At 32.8% G+C, this 16,891-nt stretch overlaps 1 protein-coding gene across 1 annotated transcript; it reads left to right on the top strand.

The window, feature by feature from the left end:
- Window positions 1-3,585: 3,585 nt before the first annotated feature.
- Window positions 3,586-16,442, top strand: LOC112018442 (MLO-like protein 11). Its single transcript, XM_024050964.2, has 15 exons — window positions 3,586-4,944; window positions 6,089-6,146; window positions 6,234-6,469; window positions 6,661-6,777; window positions 7,810-7,870; window positions 10,152-10,246; window positions 10,580-10,654; window positions 11,613-11,698; window positions 12,373-12,422; window positions 12,733-12,773; window positions 13,472-13,633; window positions 13,755-13,790; window positions 14,067-14,134; window positions 14,219-14,279; window positions 15,732-16,442. The coding sequence occupies exons 1-15, from the start codon at window positions 4,819-4,821 to the stop codon at window positions 16,119-16,121; spliced, it is 1,662 nt and encodes a 553-aa protein (XP_023906732.1). The 5' UTR covers window positions 3,586-4,818; the 3' UTR covers window positions 16,122-16,442.
- The last annotated feature ends 449 nt before the right edge of the window (window positions 16,443-16,891 follow it).

The raw sequence follows: 16,891 nt of genomic DNA on the forward strand, positions 1-16,891 counted from the left end.
AAAATATATAATTATGTTAATTTTTTAAGTGAAAGTTATAGCCAAATTTTATCTTAAAAGTAATAAAAGAAAAAAAATGATAATTTTTTATTTTATATATATATATATATATATATATATTAAATACAGTCAATACTTGGTTTTATGTCATGACTCTTATAAGAAAGAAAATGGTGAAAAATAAAAAGAAAAAAAATGATAATTTTTTATTTTATATATATATATATATATATATTAAATACAGTCAATACTTGGTTTTATGTCATGACTCTTATAAGAAAGAAAATGGTGAAAAATAAAAATTATCATTTTTTTTCCTTTATTACTTTTAAGAAAAGAAGTTTGAAGGTGACATGTGGGTTCAAGCCAAAATAATGCGTGAAAGGTGGGGGGAACCCAATTTGCTTGCAAGATTCAAAAGTCATAGTTAGTTTTCTTTTTCTTTTTTCTTTTTTTCGTTTTTTGGTCTCTAATTGATCCGGCTGTGGAAGCCAATTCCGCCACGATGGGAGGCGTTAAAAAGCAGTGTACAGATACAACAAAGAGCTCACTTTCACTAGATTTTGTCAAAGGGGAAGGGCTAAAAGTAAAAGTAAACACCTTATTTTGTTTTCTTTTTCTTTTTTCTTTTTTCTTTTTTCTTTTTTTGTGCGAAGATTTTGTCGTATAGTATGTTTTATAGAGGAAAAAATAGTCCTTTTCTTTTCTTCTTTATTTTCACAAAGATTAAAATGAGTGATACTAAATTTGGTATAATAAACTAACAGTATAGTTGGATGGAGGGAAATAAAAGTGGAGTAGAGAAAAGAGAAGGGAGTTGGTTTAATTCGCGCTATTTGGATGTTTTTTAATTAACAAAAAGATGAGAGAGAAATGGTTTGAAGAGATTTGGATGGTTAAGATACCTCTCCAAAGTCTTCATTTATGATTTCTCAAATTGGGAGAATTTAAGAAAATTTAAATTATTATTTTGCTCTTATAATATCAATTTATATTTATTTCTTAAAAAAGAACAAAAAAATTGGTATAATTATCAATTTATATGATATATTATTATTTTCTCTTATTCTAATTTAATTTCTTGCTTTATGTTTGGAAGTTTAAAAAATTGTTGACTGAAATTGAATAAAAAAAATGAAAAATAATTCCCATAAAAAATGAAAAATAAATTATATTTCTCACTTTTTTTTAAAGTTTTAAAGAAATAAAATGGAATGAAAAGTATCATTTTTATAGTGTTATTATGTCATTAAATAAAATATGGGTATTATGGAGATTTTAATAAAAATTCATTAAAACAAATTTTAGCTTGAAAAAAACTACCAAATAATGAATGCAAACAATATCAGTTAAAAATTATTATTCTTTCCATTTCAGTTTCTCAAATTCCTCTGTTTCCAAAACAAGCTAACATATTTAAACAAATAAAAAAAAATTAATTCTCATAATTTAATACAAAGGAAGGGATACCATTTCTCTCGGACCCCTCCTCTCTACTCCTAACTCCTCTCCTTCCTCTGGTTACCTTCTACTCTTCGCTCCCTTCAAATTTGCAGACGCATTGTAAATTTGTATAATTCTTTAGAACTTTGACATGGCAAAAAGGCATTGTTGAATCTATTGGCAAACAAGATTGGGGTTTGGATAGGAGTATTTCATCTCTCTGATAAAAAAGAGGTGAGGATTTTTCTCTAAAAAGAAGGATTATATCATGGATTTTTATATTTTTATATAAAAGCCTTTAATGTACTAAAAAAGAAGACTGTAATAGATTGCTTAATATTCTATCAATATATATATGTATATTTATTTATTTAAGATTTAGCTTGCTTAAAATTCTTTGATATATACTCTTCATGCTTTTTTAAGAACAGGATCCTTGATAGAGTATTTCATATGATAACTTATCGTAGACTTTCTAAATTTGAACCATTAGTTTTAAATAAATAGTTTAGATTTTATCATATTTTTCGGTACATTAAAGGCTTTTTTCATCTTGGTATATAACTCAAGACATGTAATGAATTAAGGAAAAACCCAAAGAGAGAGAGAGAGAGAGAGAATGTTTTACGTTCAATGAACAAAGTCACAAAGGTACATTCTTTTCTTATGGAGTTTTTGCTTTTGGGCCTAATTTTACGTTTTGGAACAAGAAAAAATTGTATTCATACCTCATACGGCTTTAAAAGGCTGGAATAAAGTCATTGCAATTGAAATGAAATTTTAAATATATGCAATAGAATAGACCATTTCTTCAAAATTTTATCCTATCTTCTCTAGAATTTGAACTATATACCTTTCTCTCTTTAAAAAACACAAATGAACTTGTGTCTATACAAATTTATTGGTTATCACCAATATGGTAAGATCTAAATCTTCTCCAAGAAAAAAAAAAAGTGGTTTAATTCAAGATAAATGATCAAGATTTCTAGACCTCCATATTGTAAAGTTACCCGTAAAAATAAATATAAAGGATGAGTGATTCATTTTCTGTACTGTACATGTGTTAAAAGATAAAAATGATTTAATTCCTCATATAAAGGCTAAAATGATTTGTTTATGCAAATTCACATGCATGTGCTTAAAAATGTGACATCAATTCATAACCACTTCCAAACATCCGGTTGTACATTAAAACAAAACTTGGATACCCTTTTTTTTAACTGAGCATGAGAAAAAATAAAAATTGAAATAATTTTATATTTTACCCTTATTCCAATTTTGGTTCTTCTAGCAACTTTGTGCCACAATTTTTCTTGTAACTCTCTTGTGGTTGACTCGCATATAAATATACTCACAATATTTTCCACTACTCTTAGTTGTGAGAAAAATTGCGACACAAAAAAAGTAATTATTAGGTATTAAGTAATTATTAGGTACTTTAGTAGATTCTATTGTTAGTATAAAAAAAAGAATGATGTTACATTTTCAAACTATTTTACAATAATTTTACAAAATGTTAATGTAACAAACTTCTTAATAATTTTCATTTAGATCCATCATTAATATTAATTTTTTATTTATCAATAATTATTCACCACATTTATAAAAAATTTTATAAAATAATTTATATTTCTAGCATTATTCTAAAAAAAAAAAATTATGTTACCATTATATCTAATCATTTTTTTCTTTTTCTTTTTATCAAAAGTAGACAGAGTTTAGCCCAAAAAAAAAAAAAAAAAAAAGACAGATTTTTAGGCCATTATGCAATAATCATTTTTTTCTTTTTCTTTTTATCAAAAGTAGACAGAGTTTAGCCCAAAAAAAAAAAAAAAAAAAAGACAGATTTTTAGGCCATTATGCATACTTTAAAACCAGACAAACAAATCTGTAACACTATGATTAAAACTGAAAAAACATTTTGTTTTGTTTTTTAGTACTAATTTATACTGAAACAGTGCATCTTCCAGGTTCTTCCGAGTCCAACTCTCCGTGATTAGCGGGCAAAAGAGAAAGGAAAAGTGAAAAGCTACTGTGCACAAACAAATGAACAATCAGCAATACAATCCGAACGACGTAGTTCTCTGTCTGTGCTGATTTAAAATTTTCCAACCCTGTTCATTCCTATAAAATTTTTTTTTTTTTTTTGAAAAAAGAGATTTAAGATCTCTTCTCTCTGGTGAAGGTACATGCATTGGTTAGTTGAGTTGTGTTTACCTAGGCTAGACAGTTCACACGAAACCTCAAACCTGTCCCATCCTCCCATATTATTAAGAGAAACCTTGTCCTATCGATAATGGTCCTAAATTTATATATATATTTGTTTGACTAGTGCTTCTCAAAAAAAAAAAAAATTTGTTTGACTAGTACTAGTACTAATACTACTGTGTCACAGTGTGGCGGTTCTAGTTCTACAAGCCCAAGAAGAGAAGGAAGAACAAGTTCATGCAAAAAAAATGACTTTTTTCTTGGAGTTGGTAAATGGATCCAGCTGGGTGTCCAGTTTCTGAATCTGTTTTTGTGCACATGATGAACAAGTGGAAAAGTAGATCCGAGAGCTGAATGTGGGTGCTCTATAATTGAGAATCTCCAAGGCTTTGCGGGGACCAAAAAAAAGTTACACATTTTAGGAAAGAGAGAAAACTATAGAGAGAGACAGTCACGGACTCTGGGAGAGCTTTTTGGAAAGAAAGAAAGGAACTTTCCACAGAGAGAGAGAGAGAGATAGAGAGAGAGAGAGAGAGTGTGTAGAAAAAGAAGCAGCAGTAGTTGGGAAATTATTACTAATTAGTAATTACAGGGCTCAACTGGTTCATTGAGAAAGCTGAAGTTCTTTTGGGGTTCTGATTTTGCAAGTCCACATTTTTCCAGTGTAAGGGGCTAGAAAGATTTAGTATTTGAGACAGTGGCAGTGATACTTTCTGGTTATAAAGATTGTTGAAGTTGTATCTGATTCTGGGAGCGAAGATTCCAAGGATTCCAGGTTCTTTTACATACCCTCTTTTTTTGCATTTGTCATTTTGTGGGTTTGTTTGAGCTTGGAATTAAGATTTGAGGAGTACCCATTTTTTGTGTTGGCTTTTTCTGAGTATGTATTTCTATTTTGGTTGAGTAGCTCTGTGTGTCATTCTTGAAGGGATCACATTTTAGGACTTGCTCTGATTTCATGTTATGTAATATCTGTACGTTTTTGGACAATCAAGTAGTCATTCTGATTCTGATTGTCTATGTGGATGCTGTTTAATTATCAAGGACGAGGATTTTGGATTGTAAGTTGTACATTTGAGGAAATTCTGCTGAGATTGTTGTAGTGTAGGAATTTTTGGGGGTTGTATTTGGGGTAAGGTTTAAGGTGTGTGAGTAAGATTATTCAGAATGGCTGAAAATACCCAAGAAATGCGATCTTTGGCCTTGACCCCAACGTGGTCTGTTGCTACGGTGTTGACAATCTTTGTGGCTGTTTCTTTGCTTGTGGAACGATCCATCCACCGATTGAGCCATGTAAGTAGTTTTCCGTATTCTCTTTGCTTGTTGAATCAAACATGTCAGTTTAATTAAGTTTTGCAATGTATATACTACTGCTTTTATCTATTGACTGCAATCTGGGACAGTTATTCTTGCATTGGATCAGCTTCGTTGAGGTCGCATTTAACTTAACTAAAACTTTGGACTGTTCCACATTTATTTCAAATGTTTGTATTTGATATTGAGACAACTTTATTTAGTTGATGACTTGATGTAAAGTTTGTTGCTTTTGTATGTATGTTATGTGACTCGTGTATATATGATAGAATTTATACAACGCAATATTACCATTTACTTCTCCCATCAAGTGGAGCTATCCCTGGGCTTGTTGAGGCACTTTGGTGATTATCTACGTGCTCAATCCCCTTGAGGCACTTTGGTAATAATATATTTTGACTAAAAAAAAAAATGCTTGAGATTCATCCACAGAGAAAGACAGAAAGTCTGGGTTGGCAAATAGCATTGCACCCCACCATCTTAGTTTCTAATGGTGGATGGTTTTCTGCAAACTTCCACTTAGAATTTAGAAGATAAGTTGGTCTGTTTATACTTTATTTAGGTGGATACCCTGATTACACAACCTTTCAATTCTCCACGCTGACATTTGAATTTATTTTTGGTGCCTAAGACTTGAGCACAGCTATATCAACATGAACTTTTGTACAGCCTTGGAAACTCTGGTAAGAAGCTTCCAGTTTGACTGAAGTGTCCATTTGACACCAGTTTGGGCATTTCAATTGCTGACCCATTTTGGGATGAAGCTTTATTGAGTTGGGTCTTCCATTATGATGTTCATGTTAATCTGTATATATCTTATCAACTATTTTATGGGTATCTATTAGTGGCTTCATAACACACATGATGTGCCTCATCTTTTCCTGAGTTACATAAGACACGCTGATTTAGGTTTGAAGCTTCAACCCAGTGAATCATTGTACAGTGATTTGAAATATAAAAGAGCTAATTTTTTTAGACTAACAACTCTACAAGATATTTGACTCTTAATCATTTCTCTCCTTACCCGTAAAATTTTGATGTGCCCTTTTGCAATACTTTTGACAATATGAACTGTACAACTTATGTATGTATTCCATCTGAGGTTGTGGTTTTTCTGTTTCAGTGGCTACGGAAAACTAACCGAAAGCCCTTGCTTGCAGCTGTGGAGAAAATGAAAGAAGGTATTAAGCATTAGTCTTACATTTTGGTGATAAGAGGCTCTTATCAACACTCAGTTATAAACTTTCATTATGTGCTTCTCTCATCAGAGTTGATGCTGCTTGGATTTATTTCTCTTCTTTTAACGGCTACCTCAAGCATGATAGCAAATATTTGCATCCCATCGAGGTTTTATGACAGCACTTTTGCTCCATGCTCCAGATCAGAGATTGAGAAAGAAACTGAAAACAAGTCATCTGAGGACCGTAAACTCTTGATGGTTTCTTTGCTACCTCACTTGTTTAGGAGGGTGTTGAATAACTTGAATCAAAATACCTGTCCAAAGGTACATCACTTATCTATAGAAATAAACCAAAAATCTCTATAAATACATGCATAATACACGCCTATGCGCATGCGCACACACGTGTGTGTGTGTGTGTGCACGCGTTTGTAAAGATATGTGCGTCTTATGTGTAATATATGTAAAATTTCAGAATAATCTTTGGATAATATAGAATTTCTTCTGTTCCACAGGATCGTGAGCCATTTGTCTCATATCAAGGTCTTGAGCAGTTGCACCGTTTCATCTTTGTCATGGCAATAACACATATATCTTACAGCTGCTTGACAATGTTGCTTGCAATTGTGAAGGTTAGACATTCTGAATTGTACACTTAACCTAACCGAGAAGTTCCATGTTCATTTGCTCTATAGTTGTCTACAAAGTCTCAGAGAAATATTGATGTCTTATTTTGGTGTGATTTCATATCAAATTGCAATGTCAAATCTTGTTGGTCTAAGGTTCTCAATTGCAAGCTACAAATAGTATGGATCATGTTAACTTTGATACACCAACAGTATGTAAGTTATTGGTCCAGACCTGCCAACATGGGCAAGGTACTCTTTGCCCCATTCCGTTCGGAGGTTAAACCCAAGGCAACGTGCCCACGAAACGCTGTCTTAGCTGCTTGCCCATGGGGGCTGCCATGGCCTTACTAAGGAGCCATCAGCTGAAGTAGAGGTTGCATACTCTTTTGTATCCAGGAGATGTTATTTAGTAGATATGGAATGTGGTAGAGTACCAATTTTTTTCAGTATAAATGTTTTAATTCATATCCTATTAATTTTCTTTTTGACTTTTTTTGGGGGGTTGGGGGTATAAAATATTAAACCAGCATAAGGACATTTGGAGTTCAAGAACACCCCACAGCTTATTTAGGTGGATACCCAATAAGAATCGAGTAGACCTAATCCCCTGAAAAAACAACCTACTAAACCTGAAGCAAAATACAAACAAATTTCTGAAAAAAGGAGACCAAGCACTTTATTGGTCCTATTTGGTATGTTCATGTTACAACATGCCTTTTTGGTTTCTAAGCAAGAAGCATCTCCTTGGTACTACTTCAGCTTCTCAGGGCTTAATATGTTGCTGTACATATGTGAAGTTAGAGTGTATGATGTGCAGCTTAATGTATTTTTTGTTGAGCTTAATTTGGTTTCTGTCAAATTGCTCTTAAAGGAAATGGTACATAATCAAGTTATATGCATTGATCCTTTCTCTGAAAGTGTATTGTGTACTGATATTTTTAATATACTGGGTAACTTAACTGGAATCAATGAAAATAGATTGCAAGTGCCTTTGTTGTATTGTAATGATGTTTAAAATTGTATAAATTCCACCAGATTCACAGCTGGAGGCTATGGGAGGATGAGGCTCACATAGACCGGCATGATGATTTAACTGGTAAGCTGAAGTGGTGGTGGGTATAATTAACTAACAGTCATCTTTGATATTTCCCTTCAGGCAATTATTTTATGTGATAATTAATGCATTAGGAATCTTTTTGACTGTCAAGGATCCTACATTGTTTAGTGTTTCTTCCTTTTGAAAGAAAAATATGTGTGCAATAATTTTATGGGCAATTTTGGTTTGATCTATTATTAGATAACTATGCATTAGGAATCTTTTTGACTGTCTAGGATCCTACATCGTTTAGAGTTTCTTCCTTTTGAAAGAAAAATATGTGTGCTATAATTTTATGAGCAATGTTGGTAAGATCTAATAGATTCAGGACTACAAGAACTATCATCGTCTAGAAATAAATAGAGATCAATAGGTAAGGGTTTTAAGAGCAAGAGAATGAGAGATGATTTAGCTTATAGTAATTTAGTAGGGAATAGTTCCCAGCCATAAATAAAAAATGGATATTTATGTTTTTGTCACTGAAGGAGAGGCTTTCTCATGCAACCATCAAGTAATAATAGCAGTTTTCAGCTATAAGGATTTCTTTATTATATTAACTGCTCCTTCCCACCAATCCAAATATCTTGGTCACGAGTATGGATGCATCCATGTACTTTCTTTAAATAGCTTTGCTCCTTCCTCTAACACACAGCATACAGCACTGCCAATGTGCATGGTGTAAGTTTTTTCCTTTCAAGAACCTCTGGTGAGTGAGGCCCTTTGGCTCCTAAAGCTAGCAAAATTATATAACATTATAGCTCAATGAGAGACACCAATATAATATAGTGTTAGTATCCTCCTTTTTCCATCTTTTAGGTCTATTGTTTTTTAATTATTGGTAAGTTACAGAAACATGTAGCTTCAACCCACAACCTCACCCTCTGCCTTGGTGTTACAAGATGAGGAGGTATCATTTGAGCTAAAGCTCATTGGCAAGGTATATTGTTTTGTTCAGGTCAGCAAATTTATTGTCTCCCATTCCTAGGCTGATTTTTTACATAAGATCGGTTATAACTAAAAGAGTTGTAGGCAAGCCTTGATTCTTTCCTTTCAAGGACATGATTTGTAACTATCCAGTATTGGGTGTCATAAAAACATGGGTTGGCATGATGGATATTGTGTTTCCCATTTTGATTTCATATATCACTGATCACAAAGCAGTCCAAGATTTAAACATTTGGAAGCAATCACATACTGCTCCAATTACTGGCTCCACTTCATTCTTATTGACACTTCAGGGCATTTTTTCTACTTTGGATGTATCATGGTAATCAATCTCCTCTGCAACCTTAATTTCATGCCTGGTTCAGTGAGAAGTGCTTTTCTTTTATTATCTTGGTTTGGTTTATCCTAAACTCTATATTTTGAAGCATCTCTATCATTTATTTCTCTGACTTGATATGCAGCATACTTCAATTTCATCAGCAGATCATAATAAGCAGATAACATGCACCATGGCATATCTTTTAGTATATGTTCAGTAAGTTTAATAAGTGCAATAATATGAAGGTTTGATATTGACTGAAAAATGAAAATGTTATTGTGATCAGAAAGTCACTTGACATTCCCCCCAAACAATATGAAGCTTGTTCTTGCTCTATCTCACATGTCCTTAGATGCATAGGCTTGTCAAGTTAAAATTCCCTTATTTTCAAGAACCACCAGATCATTCCTTCATATCCCCCCCATTTGAAGCCGCCAGTGAACACCTGTAAGACACTTCTCCATCAATTGCCTGAGTATGAAAGGAGTTCCAATAATTGATCTTCTAATCAAGATTCATGAAATCAAATTTATATTCGTAATGCTATTGTTTCATGTCTTTTATATAATGTAGTGTCTCCTACAAGGTCAAGTTTGACTCTGAACTGTATTTACTCTTACATTTTTTTTAGCATAAAATATAACTAACAGAGTACTTCACCTGCATTGTTTTATTCATTTTTATGATCTTGATGCAAGAAAAGAAACACTTGCATTTTCTATAAAATAACAGAGTACTTGCATTATTGAAAAAAAGAAGAAGAAGAAGAAAAGAGATCAGATGTGAATTGATGTATCATGCCAATCTTAATGACTTCCCAGGAACCATTCTTAATTTGCAGGCACTGTATTTTTATCAAAGTACTTACTGGTTTTGGAGTGATCAGTTATGATCTTATTCGATGCTTATGATCAATAGAGTTTTATAGTTTAGTTGATGTGGTATAGTGTTGCTATTATAGATTTTCTCTTCTTTTTTTTCTCAATAATTCCTTTTTTTTTTTTTTTTTGGTAATAGAAATCACAAGAGAGCAGATATTGCGAAGGCAGTCAACATTTGTCAAATTTCACACATCAAACCCTTTGTCCAAGAATAGTTTCCTTATCTGGGTGGTAGGTTCACTACTTTTATTTTTCTTGTACTTTATTCTTTAGCGGTACTTATTAAAAAAGAAATAAGAAAAAATATTTTAATAACTACTAATATTTAATTGATAAAACAGCATAAAGAACATATCATTAAACTGTAGGGGAGAAATTCTATGCATGCACACCTAAATGGCTTTTTGGTGATGTCCATGCATGTGTGCTTCTTTAAATTATTTTTTTAACTTCAAGAGTATTGTTTCTTTGATATTTCTCTTTGAAAGAGGATCAATTTATCCTCATCTAAAGTTGTTGTGTTATAATGTTTATATTAAGGTTTATAGTTTTGCTAACTTGCAGACATGTTTCTTCCGGCAATTTGGGCGTTCAGTGGTCCGTGCTGACTACCTTGCACTCCGTAAGGGCTTCATCGTGGTATGCAATGTTCTCACAAGTTTAAGAGATAATTTTAGCCTGGCATCCTAAGATATTAATTTCAGAAATACTTTTCTAAAATCTACTATATAAACCTTGTCTTACCACAGGTTACCCCTGTTTATGTTACATCCAAAAATTTGAGTCAATCTTAATATTGTTAACTAGGTTTGCATGTCTGCCATGCTGGGGAAAAAGCACCAAACAAAGAAGCATATAAATCTTTCAAATCACAAACTCATGCAACTTTCCAATATTTTGCTGGAAGAACTGTTATTTTAAGACTCGTCTGGTAATAAAGAGGAAGATGGTATCTGTTTATGAACTTGTTGTATAGTTTTGGTAGACAATATTATGATGCAAAACTCTTAAAATAACATTTCTTCTCATAATATACATAGGAAACTATACATAGTACTTTTGAATTGTTTTAGCAACTATTTCAGGTTATATGTATCTTTAAGATATAATAGGTTCCTATTAACAAGTGCCCTAAGGGCACAAGTTAAAGACTAATAAATGTTCAATTATGAGTTGTAATGCCACTTTTCAAAAAATAAGATACACATGCTAATGAGTCATTGGCTTACAAGCACAAAGTCATTGTGGTTGTGTGTGCTTTTTTGGATGCGTACAGTTTGACTTTATTTTTAAAAAAATGTATAAAAACATTTTAGAATAAAGCATTAAATGCATCTTAACTACTGCCCTTAGGGCATTCATTAACAAAATCCAATATATTATGCTTTATTATATTGATAAGTCTTGACCATTTTGAATTTGTCCTGATTTCCACTGTGGAACTCTATTATGCATTTTTCGATAGTGATTATTCTCTTGCATTCGAATCAGTTATATTTACAACATTGTGAGATCTGTTATTTCCTGCTGCTATGTTAGAAGTGCTTTTATCCCAACTTCTATATGAATATTTACTTTTTTTCCTTATTCATGGCAGAATCACAACCTCCAACCAAAATATGATTTTCATAGCTATATGGTCCGCTCCATGGAAGATGAATTCCAAATGATAGTTGGTGTGAGGTAACTTGTATTTTACAGTTCACTATTTTTTTATTGCCACATTATGTTCAAACTATTATTGTTAGTTTCTGCTCATACATGGTGACCTCTTATCTTCTGTTTATTGAATTTTAAGCATCACTTTGGATTTGCTTTTGCTACTGAGATCAAATTGCAATCTTCTTGACATTTTATTGGTTATATACTTCCAGGAAATTATTTGCAAATAGGTTTCTATTAGTTTGATTTACCTTATGTGTTCATCTCTTAATCATACTATTCTATGTTATTAATTATCTTAAAAGCTTACACTGGTTAGAAATTCCTCAAATAAAATCATTTTAAGGTGAAATGGCGTAAAGAAATGTCACAGAACTCTTACTAAAGCTGAGTTGAAGGTCCATGTCAAGGGCATAAATGAAAGGATGTCTCTAGGATATGTAACAATGCAACCAGATGAGGATACAGGATTTCCTTCAGAATACTCCAATTTTTCCTTCAGCTCTCTTCTTATATACGCATCGGGAATTTTACTGTTTAGTCTAGGACAAGCAGGATTTGGAGGGCCACTGGAGTGTACTTGCCTATAGAGAACCTAGGGGATTTTTTTTTCCTGGATAGTAGTATTGTTTTGCATTATTAAAATCCTTTGAAAAATTTACATCTAATGCGCTTGTTTGTGTAAATTCTTGCAGTGGCCCACTTTGGGGATTCGTTGTTGCTTTCATGCTGTTTAATGTAAAAGGTATTGCAACTGCAAAATGGGGCCATAAATAGTTGTTTTATGTTTGCTTTGGTTTAATACAGGAAATTTTAAACTGTGGTCAAATGATTATACTTCTAGTCCTTCTATATATATATTCTTTTTTTCCCTTGTCGAAGTGACTGTTTCTGTAGGAATTCTCCAGTCACTGTGATCAATATAGCTTGTAGCCTTGTACTTCTCATATAGTTGTATATCTCATTTGTAGATTGTTGTTTGACCTGATCGCAAGGCATTGCGAATTCTCTAAACATGCAATCATTTTTTTTTTTTTTTCTGGTGCCCAATACAGGGTCTAATCTCTATTTTTGGATAGCAATCATTCCTATTTCAGTAAGTTCTCTTTTTCTTTCTTCTTTTTTTTTTTATTATTTTTTTTTTTCATTTGTAGCTTTAACAGTTATGCCGATTCAATACATTGTACATTGACAAACTGACAGTTGCATAAAAAATCGAAAGATTTCCCTTTCAAAAAAATAATCAACAATCAACATATTTCACCTTAAAACTAACAATTCGTTCAGAAGGAGGGAAATGAATAGAATAAAAAGGATCTTAAGGGGACATCTATTCACTTATTTGGGAGTTTAGTTGGAAGGAATAAAATAGTTATAAGGAAATGATCATTCAATTCCATTCCTCCCTAAGCATTCTTCTAAAAAATGGAAGAAATCATTCCTTTAATGAAATGGAGGTGAAATATAATTTTTATCCCTATTTTTTAAAATGAAAAATAAAAAGTGATGGGTATGTTAGTAAATATATATATATATATATATTCATTTTCATTTTTCTTCTTTTATGAACTCCCAAACACATTAGAAAAAATACAACATATTCTGTTCCATTTATTTATAATCTATCCATTCCATTCTTTTACAAACTCCCAAAAATAGTGTAAATCTCCCGTAGGAGGATCTACAATAGGAGCGAAATTTCTAAGTTAAACCTTCATCTGTCTTAAATTTGTTCAATGACTGCAATTTCCTCACGTACATGTAAGTTAATTTGTTCTACATGTTCTTGTGCAGCTTGTTCTTCTGGTGGGCACAAAGTTGCAGCACGTAATTGCAACCTTGGCAATAGAGAATACTGGATCCTTCTCAGGAACAAAGCTGAGGCCTCGAGATGATCTTTTCTGGTTTAAGAAGCCAGAACTATTGTTGTCCTTGATCCATTTTATTCTGTTCCAGGTTGGCAAAAGGCATCTACAGTTCCCTTTTTCTTTGTCCTTAATGATCTGTTCTCTACTGGTTTAATATTGAATAGGAAAATTGATATGCTTGTTTCTTTCTTTTTCTTAACTCTATGCAGAACGCATTTGAATTGGCTTCATTCTTTTGGTTCTGGGTACTTCCTCTTCCTTAACTGGAATGGTATTCATTTGGAGTGCTGGAGAAGACTTCTTCTGCACAATATTGAATAATGTTATATTGACTTGGAAATTTATTTCATCTTACATAGATTAGTGGAGAAAATGATGTGATTTTGACAAAGCTGTTTAAAATATTTACAAAGCATTTAGTGGTTACAAAATCATTAAAAAAAAATTCCTGGTTTACTTAATATGCAATGATGTAGTATCTGTGCATTTAAACTAAATTATCTTTATTTTTGTGACTACAGTGGCAGTTTGGATATAATTCTTGCTTTATATGGAATCATACGCTTGTGTACTTAAGGCTGATTTTGGGGTAGGCATCCTTTTGAACCAGTTGTGATGATCTTGTTTAGAATTTTTTATCAATGGGCCCTTTTTTACTGTCATTTACCTGTAGGTTTGCTGGACAGTTCCTGTGCAGCTACAGCACCTTGCCACTATATGCATTGGTTACTCAGGTATTATTGTCTAAATGGTCAGTTGGATATTAGCATTTGCATGAAAGCATGTATTTATTTGTATCACAAATTTGATTGCTAATGTGATTAACTAAGGAATTTCGATTACTTTTACAACAAAAGCAAAGTAATTACTCCATAATACTTGGAAAGGTATTTGGAAAGTCAAGGCTCCTAGGTGTGTTTCCTTCTTTGTTTGGATTGTAGCTTGGAATAGGATTTTTACAGGTGATAATTTGAGACTTAGGGGCTTTGATTTTGTTGGCCGGTGTATTATGTGCCATTGTTGTGGGGAGACTATAGATCACTTACTACTTCATTGTGAGATGGCCCATTGATTGTGGAATTTTGTTTTCAAGTCTTTTGGGATTTTGTGGGTCTTACCTAGTACGGTTTCAGATTTGCTCTTTGGTTGGTGGAATTGATTGGGGAAGCATTCCTCAAAAATTTGGAACTTAGTACCATTGTGCCTACAGTGGTGTATTTGGAGGGAACGTAATCAGCAAACCTTTGAGGACTTAGATAGTTCTAGAGATCAGCTGCTTTGTTCTTTTAGTGGATCTTTCTTTGACTGGTCTCGGGCTTGGGGACTCACTTCTAGTGATTCTCTCCCCTTTTTCCTAAACTCTCTTCTCCTTTGTAATTAATTTTCTATTTTGTTTTCTTTTCTCTGTATTTTTGGATTGCTTTATGCTTTTCATGCATAAAGTAGCTTCTTGAATATACATCTTTCTTACTTGTCAAAAAATAAAATAAAATACTTGGTGGGAACTGTTATCTTTGAGAACATGCTTATGGTCAATGCATTTTGAAATTAACTTTTTTATAGGAAAATACAACATGCACCCAGATAAATATATTTCATCTCTTACTATGCTTTAACCCCCCAATCAGCCATGCTCAGTTATCTTCCTCTATGGAGGATGGACAATGAGGCCTTCTTTCTAACACAATGAATTAGTACAACTAACTATTGGATTTTCTGATTCCAGACATATACAGAACATTTTAATTAAGTGTGCAAATTTGAGTGTGTAATTAACGTTTGCTAGTTATATTGCTTGCCAGATAATTTCTGAATGCCTGTAAATGACATGACATGTTCAGCCTCTGTTATCGTTTTTGCTAGTTTTGTTAGTTCTTGATATTCTTCTATTAAAATTTAGCCTGACATTACTACTAAATTTACTCTTTCCCTTCCATGTTATTATGTAGCAGTAAATCACTAACACAATGTTAGTGTTAGGATAGTAGATTGCCTCATTCTGATGTCTATTGTTGTTTAAGATAGGCTATGTATCACAAGATTGTAGTATTTTACTTAATACAGATGCATCAAGTGAAGCATTTAATAATAGATCTCATTAATAGCAGCAGATGTTTTGTGCCTTCATGTTTTTATCTACTAAATATCCTACAAGCAAGGAGTTAATTTTTATTTTTCATTTTCAGATGGGAACAAACTATAAGGCAGCCTTAATTCCTCAGAGAATAAGGGAGACTATACATGGATGGGGGAAGGCAGCTAGGAGGAGGAGGAGGTTTGGTAATTTTGCTGATGATTCCACTATACACACAGACACAAGCACAGTAATGTCACTTGAGGAAGATGATCATGAGTCGCTTGATGACCCTGGAACCGCCAATGGTGCATGCACCGAAATTGAGTTACAGCCGTCCGCTAATATTACAACCAGCCCTTCCCCAGTTGCTAATGAAACCTCAAGCAGGGCCGGTACACCCCTCCTTCGACCCTGTGCTACAGTTTCTTCATCAGTCACAATGACATATGAGTCATATGGTATTCCAAGGTCTTGTTCTTTGCCAACCAGAAGAGAGTGAATCAATTAAGATAATGATGATGAAAACAGTAGACGTATACCACATATGATAAAATTAGGCTTTACTTGGATTCCTGAAAGAAAGAGATGTGCTTGATAGATGCTTCCCTTTTTGTAATCGTCCTCCCTAGGTTCTTTCTGAGATCCAATGAAAGGGTAAAGCTCACAGAATAGTTACAGGATACTAGTTGTAACATTATTAAATAGATACCAATATACAAGCTTTTGATGTAACATATACATGAAACTTCCAAAATGTATACTCGCAGATAGAAGCGATGATATGAGGTTATAGTTTCTAAGCTTTTGTCATTAAACATCATCCCCTTTTTCAGTAGAGTAAAATAAAAATAAGTATATACAAACATGCAAGGAATGAGAGACTTTTGCAGCCTAAAAATGTTAAGATTTGTCGCAAATTATTCATTTTAATCCAAACCAACCAAATCTTATATCTCGCCGAGCCATCTGAACAATATTCGTTAGTCTTTCTCTTATTTCTTGATCATTAGTTACTAATCCTGAGATTTGAGTGGTTTGTAATGTATTCTTTCAATTAAAACCTCAAAGATCATCCTTGGTTTGAATTATTGTCAATGCTACTTAAAGGGTGAAACGGATGGTAGCCAATGCAAGCCATTTTCATGCTGCATTAGGAGGAAAGTAAATCATGCCACTTCAAAACCAAAAATAAATAAATAAATAAATAAAATTAAAAGGAATAGGGAAGTGGGGGAGGAAAAGTATTGATGCTTAAAATTCTCGGGAGCG

The sequence above is a fragment of the Quercus suber genome, unplaced genomic scaffold, assembly GCF_002906115.3.
Source record: "Quercus suber isolate HL8 unplaced genomic scaffold, Cork oak 2.0 scaffold_527, whole genome shotgun sequence".
NCBI lineage: Eukaryota > Viridiplantae > Streptophyta > Magnoliopsida > Fagales > Fagaceae > Quercus > Quercus suber.

Coding starts and splice junctions, on each gene's coding strand:
- LOC112018442 (XM_024050964.2), top strand. CDS start 4,819: ATGGCTGAAAATACCCAAGAAATGCGATCTTTGGCCTTGACCCCAACG. Junction 6,147..6,233: donor TGTGGAGAAAATGAAAGAAG/GTATTAAGCATT, acceptor TTCTCTCATCAG/AGTTGATGCTGCTTGGATTT. Junction 10,247..10,579: donor ATAGTTTCCTTATCTGGGTG/GTAGGTTCACTA, acceptor GCTAACTTGCAG/ACATGTTTCTTCCGGCAATT.